Genomic DNA, 12,872 nt, shown 5'->3' with positions numbered 1-12,872 from the left:
GCGTGTGTGTGTTCATAATGGCCGTCCGTCGGTTGGGGTCGGTCTCGGAGGAATGAATGAGTGTGTGTCAGAGACTCGCTGTGACAGGAGGGGACGCCGCTAGTGTGTGCGAAGAAGCCAGGCTAGCATCGGCCGGCGCCGGTCGGCGCGCGCTTGTGTGCGCGTGCGTGTGCACGTGGGGACGCGGCGCGCGCCGCGGCGGAGGGAGGCGGGCGGCGGCAGGCCCAGCCCCCGGTCGCAGCGCCCGGGGCGGCTCCTCTGCGAGCCTGGGACCGCCGTGCTCCCGCCGCCACCACCGCCGCCGCCGCCGCCACGCGCTGGCGTGACTCCCGGCCCGCGCCCTCCCACGTCTGCAGCCTGCTCGGCTTTTGGCCCGCCCAGACGCCGCTTCTCCCGGCTCCCGGCCTCGGCTCCGCGGAGGGAGCGGAAATGAGTGCGGCGTCGGCGTCCGAGCGGGGTTGGAAGAGCGAGAAAGTGGACGAGGCTCAGGCCCTGGCGCGGAGTTGCGCTGCCCGAAGACCCGACTTCCAACCGTGCGACGGGCTCTCCATCTGTGCCACGCACAGCCATGGCAAGTGCTTCAAGCTGCACTGGTGCTGTCACCTAGGATGGTGTCACTGTAAGTCGAGCCGCGTCTCCCCTCCTTCCGCCGCCGTCCCAGGGCGCTCGGTGTCCCGGGTCGCGGTTGCCACTCTGCGGTCGCGGGTCTCGGCTCGGCGGGGGCTATCCAGCTGCTAGCTGGAGCCACCCTGGGCGCCCGGCGGGCAGGCGGGAGCTGCCCGAGGCGCCGGACGCCTCGGTTGGCGCTGCCTTGGCAACGAGATGAAATCCCGCGGGGAGCTTCGCTTTAGCCACTTCTACAAAAGGGGATCTCCCCGTCCCAGGAAAACTGGAGGTTTTTTTTTTTTTTTCCCTCGCTTTTTTATCTGAAATGACCAGGCACTGTGTTGAGAAATGGTAGAGCGCCGTCAGAGTTGACAGCCAGAGGGGAAGCCTTTTTTTCAGGGCTAGTGGAAATGCTCCCCTTTCTTTCTCACTTTTGTTTTTTCAGGCTGCTCGTTAAAAGAAAGAGCCCTTGGAAATCGAATTGTGGCCCATTTATTGTATCCAAATTGAGAAAACACTGAAGTGTAAGAGAAAGCTTCCGAGAAGTTAATATTAACAGTTTGGAAGGGTGAACTCCTTCAATACCTAGTTGTAGCGTATAGAGCCAATATATGAGACTGTTTTAAAATTACGAAATAAAATAAATGAAAGTAAGCTTTAATAATCTCAAACCAATTTACAAAAGCCAGAGCTAACTGGTGTAGACCTTTTCTCTGTGGTTATCCTGCCTGTGATTTTTAAAACGTATTAAACTTAAGTAGCCATTTAATCAGAATTCCACAATTTGATTAGTTCACGATATTAGGCCTGCTGTATCCAATAAATCATCATTTAAAGAAATATGTTATAAACTTAAGTTTCAACATAGCCTTATAATAGAGGTTTTTGGAGTGTTTATTCAGGACACACATTCTGGAAGTGATCTTAAGTTAAAATTGTTTTTTCCTTGTTGGTTAGGAAAAAATGGCTCCCAACAAGAGATGCAGTACATTGACAAGTCCTTGTTTACGTTAATTGAACACAGGGGGATATTTTAAATTGAATTTATGATTTGAAGAATAGGAGAATTCCTGCCTTTTCTTTACATTGAACAGTATTGATTTTTTTGTGTTGTCTGCTGAAGGGTCAGGTTCTTCCTATATTTCATTATTCCTATTGCTCTCAGATCCATTCCTCATTATAAAGCATCATTTCAGTGGGGGACAGGATACAAAGTTGGAAGTAGCAACTGTAAGAAACCTGTGATGCTGAAGTGCACAAGTACGATGAATCTGGTGAGAGTCCATTTTCTAGGGAGGTATAGAATCATAGTACAGAATATGAGGAACATTAAAGACGGTCAGGTCAGTGCCTGTCTTATTTCAGCAGTCTCTCCACTAAGTACCAACATTCCTGATAGGAACCTTGCAGTCTTCTCAGGTAGCTTTGATTCTTAAAAATACTCTCATATGGAGCTAAAATCAGTTACTTTCTAACTTCTTTCCACAGGTCTTATTTCTACCTTATGAAATCATGTAGAACAGTCTAATCCTTTTTTAGATCATTTTTTTTTCCAGCCCTTCAGATATACATATGAATATTCCACGGACATAGACTGTCTTCTCTCTGTATTCCCAGCCATTGTCACAATGTCTGGCCTGAAATAGATTTGAAATTCATGTTCGTTGAGTGACTGAGTGAAAGTAGCCATCGTTTTCCTCTCGGGCATTGTTTTGTCCTGTTTATAAATCTCTAGTCCCTTCTGCCTCTCCTTGTGTGGAATAGTATCCAGGCTCCAGAGCATCCTGGTTATTCTTTTCTGAATTTGTGCCAGTATGGTTATGATCCTTTGAAGACTGTGACCCTTAGAAGGGTACGTAATATCCCAATTGTGGTTTGAGTCAAGCAGGACTGCTGTCTCCCATGTGTGAGATACTGCTAATGCAGCACATTAGCTTTTCTCATATCCTCATCATATTGAGCTTGCTGCTGTCAGATTGAACTAAGATTGCTGTCGACTAAAGACATTAAGCCCCTTTTTTGTTTGTTTTACGTACATGGCAGTTAAGTCATGATGCTTGCCCATTGCACAGTTATATATGGATTTCTTTGGACTCTGATACCTTAGATGTTTTTCCCCATTAAATTTCATCTTCATTAGAGTTATCCATTTATCTGGCTTATCGTTGTTTTTTCAGATCCCAGCTCTTTCTTAGTCCATATTTGAGCCCCCTAGTTTCATGTGAGTCATATATGGGATGCCAACAGTAGTATAGTAACCTTTTGCATCTTCATTCAAATTATCGATAAAATTGTTGAATGGGAGAAGGCCACATACAAGAATCCTGAAGCTCACAGGTAGGACTGACCTTTAAGTTGATGGCAGTTCATTAAGAAGCACTCATTGTTATGGTCATTCAGATAATTAGCTAGCCACTTAGTATTGTATTTATCTTATCCATGTGGTATAATGAGAGCCTGGTCATATACCTTGTTGAAATCCTACCTTGTTGATATCTGACACTATTTATATTGCTTCTTTTTAATACATGATCTATCTATAAACACACTCTCTAAACAAGAAAGGAAATTTGATTAGTCTGGTTATTTAGTTTGGCTCCACAAATGCTTACCATTTTCTTTTCTTAGGGATTAGAAGCTATTTTTTAAATAAAATATCTGAATTAGGAAAGGATTGATGTCGAATCTACTGGACTATCGTCAGTTCTTTTCTTTAAAAATCAGATCTTTACATTTATTTGCTTGTTTCCAGTCTTTGGCAACCCTCCGGGTATCCATGCTTCCTCCACTGGCAGCAATTCAGTGATCACATTCACAAGAAGCTTCATTTCATTGAGAGCAGCAGCAAGGTGCTTTGTTACAGTCTTCTGTCCTATACTGGGGAATCAATTCTTTCTATCCCTTTTTTAGTCCAAATATCATTTTTCTTGAAAAGATGCAGAGCTCACACATTTGAGAAGTTCTACTTTCTTTTTGGCACTCACAGACATTATAGCATCAGTCCTAAGCCGAATTTTTAAATTCTGTTTAATGTATATTGAGCACTTTTTTCTTTGTGAGACATTATTATGGAAGTTAGGGATATAAATATGAATACAGCTGGACCGTGCCATTTAAGCAGAGTATAAGGACATGATTAATACTATATTTATTTTTGTATTCCTTTAAAATCACAAATGAGGGACATTTGGGTGGCTCAGTCGGTTAAGTGTCAGACTTCAGCTCAGTTTATGATCTCATGGTTCATGGGTTCAGGCCTGCGTTAGGCTCTGAGCTGACAGCTCAGGATTCTGTGTCTCCCTCTCTCTCTGCCCCTTCCCTGCTTGCACTCTGTCTCTCAAAAATAAATAAACATAAAAAAATTTTTTAAATAAAATCATAAATGGTAAGGGTGAGAAAACTATCAACTTGTTCACCAAATCAGAAAATGGTAAAATGAGAGGACCACTTTGATATTTGAGAGAGGAATTTCAGAACAAATGAAGAAAGTTCAGTTATATATGGTTCGTGTTAAACTTGTGAAATTCATAACCTTAGGAAATAGAAAAGACTAAAAATATATACATGTTCATAAAAGACATATAAAACATGTATATATTCATAGATGTGGTACTTGATGTATTATTAAAGGAAATCGCGTTTGGATAATGGCAGAGTTTGAGAATCATGTCTGGGAGGAAAACTATGGTACGTACTGTAGGTGTCACTATCAAAAATAGGTTATTTAGTTGAAGAAACTATGGCCCTGAATGTGTAACTTTTTTTCTTCCCCCAGTAAAGAGCGATATTGGATGGAATTACTGAGTGAAGGATTCCAAGAGGAGTTTTGAGAGGAAAAAAAAGACATAGCTTGGCTAGGGAAGAGGAATGGGAAAGAATAAATCACATGCAGATAAAAAGTAGATTTTTTGGCGAGAATAGGTAGAACATGTAGAAGGCATAACAAATTAGATTGTTGAAATGAACAGGGAAGGTGGGTAGTCTGAGATTTCAGTTGATAGAGACCTTAACATGATAGCAGTGATATGGGCAGTAGAGGAATGAAACTAGCAAGGGAGATTATTTTGTTATTATTGTAAAATAGAAATTCATTCAATAATATCCATAAATGGATTGGAATAGATTATTAATTTGGAGATAGAGGAAGAGAAAAGTTATAAAGGATAACTTCTAGACTTCTGCCTCATGCATATAGGATGGATGGTAGTGCCATTCATTCACTAACAAAAAGAAAATATTAAAGAAGAGCTAGGGTTTGGCTGAGCATGGATTGTGAATCCAGTTTTGAATCATGAATCCTGGGAGACCAGGAATTCAGTTTTGGATCTATTGAGTTTAAGCTGCCTTGTCATCACATAGTAATAATGTGAGTAGGCAATTGGATGCAGGGATCTAGAACTTAGAGGAGAGGTCTTCACTAGAGATAAAATAGAAGTCATTTACTTATTTTTAGATTACAGTTGTGGCCATGGTGAAGCCAGAAGATCACCAAGGGAGGGACTATGGTATGAGAAATGAAAATCTTTAGGTTTTCCCTTTAGAATGCTAATATTTAGAACACTAATATCTGGGTACAGGAGGATCAGCTTGCAGCAGAGTCCGGGAGGGAAGAAAAATATGGAAAGCTATTTTTTTGCATATTTTATTGCAGAAGCAGAGGGAAATGAGTGTTTTAAGAAACAGTATGAAAATTAGGGGTGCCTGGCTGGCTTAGTTGGAGTGTGTGGCTCTTGACCTCGGGGTGGTGAGTTTGAGCCCCATGTTGGGTATAGAGATTACTTAAAAATAAAATCTTTAAAAGAAGAAAGTATAAAGATTAAATCAGTTTTCGGCAGCTTATTTCTTAGAAATTGGCAAAATGTACAAATAGTGATTTTCTTTATTGCTGAAGAAGAGGGTAAAGGGTTTAGTCTCACAACAGTAACTTCAAAAATATATTTAATTGCAGGGGCACCTGGGTGGCTCAGTTAGGCATCTGACTTCAGCTCAGGTCATGATCTCACAGCTCCTGGGTTCGAGCCCTGTGTCAGGCTTCTGTGCTGACATGACAGCTCAGAGCCTGGAGCCTGCTTTGGATTCTGTGTCTCCCTCTCTCTCTGCCCCTTCCCTGCTCACACTCTGTCTCTCTATCCTTCAAAAATAAATAAACATTTAAAAAAAAAAGAATATATTTAATTGCAGTATTAGTCAAAGCTATTTGAGACAGTAAATTCTTCAAACTAGAAAGAAAAGAATAGAATGACAGGAGCTGAGAATTAGGACACAGAAATTACAGTTAATATTTATTGAGTGATTACTTTGTACCAGAGTAAGCTTATTATGCTAAGCACTAAATAGACAATTATGTTATTATGTCCATTCTACAATTGAGGAAGGAGGCTTAGGGAAGTTAAGCTAGTAAAAGTAGAGCCTGGATTTGGATCCAGGCCTGTCTGATTCTAGGACCGAGACTCTTAACCACCATAGGTTACAGAGTAATTTAAAATTAATGCACAAAATCAACAGTTTTTGGCTCCACCAAAGCCAGTGATGGGAAAAATTGTTAAGAAATGAGTGGAAAATTGTAACACTTGCAAAAATGAAATACAGAAGAATGAGAACTGTAAAGAGGTCATGAGATGTGATGGGGAATGACATCTAAGTTAAGAGTTAAGGAAGAAAAAGTGATTAGAAGGTGACAGGGGTGGGTGGGTAGTGTACGTGGTATGATGTTGGTGCCACCAGCAGAACTCAGAGTTGGCTTAATAAAATCACATAATAGATTAGTTCAGTTTTTTGCAGAAGACATCTTAAAAGATGTCTGTCTTTTTCAGATTGAAAGCAGGAAGAGTGGGACTTGATGTAGTCTAATAGATGGTATTAACATATCTAAAGAAAGACTGTCGCAGCAGAAGGTGGATGGGCAGCATGGAAATATAGAAAAATGGGTATTGGAGAGGCAGAATTTGGAAGTGTTTTTTTCAGAACCGTTCAGAGAAGGTGATAACACTGCCTAGAACTTAAATATCTGGTCTGTATGATTGGACTGTCCTACAAATATTTGGCTATAAGTTGGTTTCCTATTTATAGATTTTCTGTAGAGAGAGGAGCTGATTAGAGAATTTAACTCTTAGGACCTTTTAGCAAATATACTTGTCTCCACTAGGTAGTGTATTAGCATTGTGGTTTTTGTGTCATTGTATTTGTTTTGGTTTCCTGCTTCTACACAACTTACGGTAAACCCACAAAATCAAGTTCTGACTTAGCCAGGGTAATGCCTGCTGGTTTTCCTAAGGGGCATCTCAATCATATCAATAGCAGTTGCTACAGAAAAATATATTTAAGAAGTTTGATGGTGAAAACTATCAAAAAAAAAAAATGGAGTGGTAGTTTTATTGGATGAAGGAGTCAGCGGAAGCTTTTTTTCCCCCCCTAAGAATGAGGCTTCTTATCATGTCTAGTGGCTGAAGGAAGAGGATATGGAGTTAAGAAGACAAGTGTGACATGAAGTTCTGAGTGAGATTCCTCAAAGCCTTTCAAAGAAAGAGAAAACTGATGGGTGTTTTTCCATCCACGTGGTGCTTCAATCATAACACACATCAACTTCAACAATAACAATAACGGTGCTTATGGCAGGCATCTCTTTTTGCATGCAATCTTTATATTTGCAGGCATCATCTTTTTGCATGTGTCACCTCACTTAAACCTTAGAACAACCTTCTGAGGTAGGTATTGCTACTACCGTCATTTTTTAGATTAGGAAACTTGCTGAAGGTTACCTGTAGTCGCTTGGGCTGTATATGGCAAATGTACATCAGAATCTTACAAACCAAATGCCAACCAGGGCTCGGGGGCACTTGGTTCCACTCAGGGTACAGTGAGGATGACCTTCTGTTTTAAATTCTTTCTGGAATAAGCAGGAATTCAGTAAATAAAGTAAAATAAGAACGGTTTCTGATTTTAAAAGAAGGGCAATTGTATGCAATATGAGCATTTTCAGAGTGGTTGCAAACACTATAAAAACTGTGCTTTTAAAAACTACTTAACAGTGTATTGTATAATATGAATCTTCAGTCACCTCATATCCTCAGCTGATCCCTAACTGGTGCAAACCCTTTTGGTTGTTGTTAGATTTGCATGCATACCATTAATTATTGCTGGCTTCCAAGCCTGTTGCATTTAGGGATTTGAACTGGATAGCTTTTGAGGATGTTTCTGTGGTAATTTCCTACATTCCAAGACCCCCATTTTGTTTAGGTTTATTCTCTCATACTGTAGAATTTCATTTATTAGAAGAATATTATAGAGAAATGTTATTAATTCCAAACAATAGTAGTAACATATGTTTAACAATCAAAAGTTGTCTAGTAGAAGATTTGCTTTCTTGAAAACTAAAGAATGGTTTATACATAAAATGAGGAAGGCACAGTGTAATCCTAGAAGGGACAAGGGCCATGGAGTCTGATACACCTTAATTGGAATCATGGTTCCTCCATTTATTGGCAGTGTGACCTTGGACAAGTTAGTCAGCCTCTCTCAGTCAGTCTTAATGTTCCCTCTGGAAAACAGGAATAGAGGTTCTTATTTCACAGGGTGGTTGTGAGGATTAAGTGACACACGCAAAGTACTTAGTGCAAGTATTTAGTAGAAGTGGCTTGAGCCCCTCCTCAAGAAAACCAAACAAACAATATATAGAAATACCAGCTAGTATAATCATCCTGAGGGCAGGCTCTGGCTTGGACTTGGTGTTTGAATGCTGGATCTGCCCACTTGACCAGTTATATGGTTTGAGGGAAGTTAACCTCTTTCAGTTTCCTCACTTTTAATATAGAGATAATAATAGCACCAGTTTCATGGTGTAATGACTGCTAGTCTCCAGCTCCTTCTCCCTTCCACAAATGTTTAATGTTTAATCTGAAATTCACTTTGTGACCATACTCATTTGTTCAGTTAAACACTCAAAACAGCAAAGGTAGTATATACATTGTGAAAAATATATTTAGAAATTAATCAGTTTTTTGTTACCCTCCATTGGAAGGTCTGTTTTGTAATAGTTACTATGTGATGATTATCTACTTCTTGTCATGAAATCTGACAATGTGCTCCAACTCCCATGCCCCTCCTACATCCTGTTTTCCACCATTGTTTAAGCAATGGATAGTTCTGGTTTATTAGATATACCAGTTAATAGCTTTCATATATAGCAAATAAGGGTCAGAAGGTTTCAAAGGATCAGAATATTATAAAAGTTACATTGTATTAAAGTGAAATGAACATGTTTAATTTTAATAATTTAGAAGCTTTGTTAGGATCCTGTGGTTATACTTGGCCATCATTTGGAATGCTGATTTTATATGGAAAAATGGCCAAAGTACTAGTTGATACAGTAGTCCTGGCTGCTAGAATGTTGGACAAAGGACACTTAATTGTAGTCTTTGCAAATTACTTTACTTAGGTTGACAGAATTTTCATTCTGTGTTTCTCCTGTTATAATTGTTGGTTCTTCAATTTTCTGATAGTTAACAATATTCTGTAAGCACACTGCCAAAAACGTTCAGTACCGGAGTGCCAACAATATATAATAAATCCCTCCAGCTGTGTGTGCACAATGCCCTAAAACAGTCCTTTCAGGACAAATTCTTTAAACTTGCCTAGTGCTTATAAAACTAGATTATTTTGGTGTGATACAGATGTGTATTTCTTCCTCTGTATCTCATTACAACAGACTTTAGTGAAATAAAAACACTGAGAGTGTAATGATTTGGTATTTTCAGCATGCCTTTCTTAAGAATGAGGACATTTTCCTATATAATTACAATACTAGTCACATCTAAGATAATTAACATGAACTCAGCAGTGCTATCTGATATACAGTTTCCTTAATTGTCAAAAAATGACTTTTATAGCTGACTTTTTAAAAAATTCAGGGTCCAATCAAGATTCATACATCGGATTTCATTATTATATCGTTTTAGTTTCTTTTTTTTTTTTTTTAATTTTTTTTTTCAACGTTTTTATTTATTTTTGGGACAGAGAGAGACAGAGCATGAACAGGGGAGGGGCACAGAGAGAGGGAGACACAGAATCGGAAACAGGCTCCAGGCTCCGAGCCATCAGCCCAGAGCCTGACGCAGGGCTCGAACTCACGGACCGCGAGATCGTGACCTGGCTGAAGTCGGACGCTTAACCGACTGCGCCACCCAGGCGCCCCTCGTTTTAGTTTCTTTTAATCATTCTAGAATAATCACACTTTTGGGGGGATGACATTGAAATTTTTGAACAATCCAAGTTAACTGCCTGTAGCATTTCCCATATTTTAAGTTTGCCTAATTGTTTAATCATGATTAGATTTAGGTTAACGTTTTCATTGAGTTATTACAGAGGTGATAGTGTATCCTATCACGTGAGAAGACATAGAATGTTGAGGTGTTCCACTACTGCTAATGCTAAGGTGGTAACTGACAAGTCTTTTATAAAGATACATTTCCCCTTTATTGTTTTTCTTTTTAAAAACCTTTTTTATTCCTTTTGTTTTTAGCATACTATCTGTGGGATACTTTGACAATGAATATTCTGTTCTCTAACAGACTCTATCCTAGTGATTTTAGTATTGACTGAGGAGTCTTAAGTGGATCACTTATTACATTGGTGGTTGCATAACAGTGATTTTCTAATTCTGCCATTCTTTCTACCATTGATGGAATTGTTTTATAAAAAAGAGGTTGGGGGGGCACCTGGGTGGCTCATTTGGTTAAGTGTCCGACTCTTAATTTTTCGCTCAGGTCATGATCTCACAGTTTGTGATATCAAGCCCTCATGTGGTACTCTGCCCTGACAGCACTGAGCCTGCTTCAGATTCTCATTCATTCATTCCCTCTCCCTCCCCCTCTCCCCTCTTTGTGCGCATGTGCTGTTCTGTCTCTCAAAATACATAAATACACCTTTTTAAAAAAAAAAAAAGAAGAGGGTTTTCTTTTCTACCTGCATACCATCTTTTTTAAGTATTACTATAGATTACTTGGTTCTCTTTTATTTGTTATAAGTAAACATCATAACTCTTGATGTTCAAACTGTCTTAAATTTGGTCAGTGAGAGCCCCTTCAAGCTGGCTTCTGTGTCCTTTTGACATGTTCCTGTCAGTTTTTTGAGTACTTCCCTATTTTCTGGAACAAATTGTTCCAGGCTTACCTAGTAATTTCTGTGCCTCAGACCAGAAATGCATTGTTTTTCTAAGGATTCCAGATTCCTTTTAGTGATGAATGGCATGGAAACCATTATCTGGGCTTTTGGTGTGCTTATTTCTCCTGAGATGTTACTGCATTTAGGCCCGTTCAGTGGATAGGGTGTGTGTGTGTGTGTGTGTGTGTGTGTGTCCGTCCGTCCGTCCGTCCGTCCATCCATCCATCCATCCATCCGTCCGTGTGTGTCCGCCCATGCCCATTCCCATCACCTTTCCCCAATACATATTTGTACCTTGCTTCTCTCTGAGTAAAAATCCTGGTTTCCAATACATCATAATATTTACTCATTTCCTTTATTCTCAGCTACACACAGGGTAGTGTAGGGATTAGTACATTAGTACCACTACCAACAACAAACTGATGAATAAAGTTCAAGAATCTTTGCATGTTTTGGTCTTTAGGCTATATCCTAGGAACAATGTATAGTCAGAGCACTCTGTTCAAAAGTTTCTTGAGTTAATTTTTTTTTCTGTGTTATCAAGTTCATTGATTTCTGATTCTAATCAATTTCATGTTCACATTTTAATTTTTTTTAAATTGAACTTTTTTTTTTTTAATTTTTTTTTTCAACGTTTATTTATTTTTGGGACAGAGAGAGACAGAGCATGAACGGGGGAGGGGCAGAGAGAGAGGGAGACACAGAATCGGAAACAGGCTCCAGGCTCTGAGCCATCAGCCCAGAGCCTGACGCGGGGCTCGAACTCACGGACCGCGAGATCGTGACCTGGCTGAAGTCGGACACTTAACCGACTGCGCCACCCAGGCGCCCCTTAAATTGAACTTTTTATTTAGAAATAATTTATAGCTTTACATGCAGTTGTGAGAAATAATACAGAGATCTGGTATATCCTTACCCAGTTTCCCAGTGGTAGCATCTTGCAAAACTGTACTATGGTGTCACAACCAGGAAATTGAAATTGATACAGCCAAAATAATATTTCCATCATTATTTCCATCAACACCTCGTGCTGCCCTTTAATTAATGTTTATTTTCAAGAGAGAGCGAGACAGAGGGTGATCAGGGGAGGGTTAGAGAGAGGAGGAGACACAAAATCTGAAGCAGGCTCCAGGCTTCGAGCTGTCAGCACAGAGCCCGATGATGCAGGGCTCAAACTCACAAACTATGAGATCATGGCCTGCGCCAAAGTTGGATGCTTAATTGACTGAGCCACCCAGGCGCCCCTGGTGTTGCCCTTTTATAGACGTACTTTCCCTCTTGCCCCAGCCCCTCATTAATCTCTGGCAATCACTAATCTGTTCTCCGTTTCTATAATTTTGTCATTTCCAGAAGGTTTTATAAATGAAATCATACAGTATGTAACCTTTTGGGATTGGCTTTTCTTCACTCAGCATTATCTCTGAAGATTCATCCACTCTGTTGAGTGTATCAGTAATTTGTTCCTTTGTACTGCTGAGTAGTATTCCATGGCATACATGTACCATAGTTGAATCATTCACACATTGAAAGGCATTTTGTGTTGCTAGTTTGTAGTTATAAATAAAGCTGACATAAACAAATGTGTACAGTTTTCTGTTTGAGCAGAAGTCTTCATTTCTCTGGGATAAATGCCCAGGAGTGCATCTGCTGGGTTGTATGGTAGTTGCATGTTTAGTTTTTTAAGAAGCTGCTAAACCATTTTCCATAGAGATTGCCCCATTTTATATTCCCACCCACAATGTATGAGTGATCCAGTTTCTTCGCCACATTCTTGTCAGCATTTGGTGGTGTTGCTCTTTTTATTTCACTTTTGTTTCAGCCATTCTGATAGGTGTGTACTGATAGTTCATTTTGATTTTAATCTGTATTTACCTATTAACATTCATGTGCTTATTTGCCTTTTGTGTATCCTCTTTGGTGAAATACATTTTATCTTTTTTTTTTTTTTTAGGACTTTACTTTCTTAGAGCAGTTTTAGGTTTACAGAAAAATTGAGTTGGAGGTACAGAGATTTCTCACATATTTTGCTGCCACACATGTGCAGCCTCCCCTACTCTACTATCAATATCACTCATCAGAGCAGTACATTTTTTACCAAAAGTGAACCT

General features: G+C 39.7%; 1 protein-coding gene across 1 annotated transcript in view; it reads left to right on the top strand.

Moving 5' to 3' along the window:
• Positions 1-204: 204 nt before the first annotated feature.
• CC2H3orf70 (chromosome C2 C3orf70 homolog) overlaps positions 205-12,872 on the top strand; it is a 92,116-nt gene continuing 79,448 nt past the window's right edge. Inside the window, exon 1 of the mRNA XM_086674900.1 lies at positions 205-619. Within this exon, the coding sequence (XP_086531026.1) occupies positions 430-619 (190 nt within the window). The 5' untranslated portion in view covers positions 205-429. The remainder of the gene's footprint in view (positions 620-12,872) is intronic.

The sequence above is a fragment of the Puma concolor genome, chromosome C2, assembly GCF_028749965.1.
Source record: "Puma concolor isolate L17-30 chromosome C2, mPumCon1.1.hap2, whole genome shotgun sequence".
Classification (NCBI taxonomy): Eukaryota; Metazoa; Chordata; class Mammalia; order Carnivora; family Felidae; genus Puma; species Puma concolor.
This window is presented reverse-complemented; position numbering and strand designations above follow the sequence as displayed.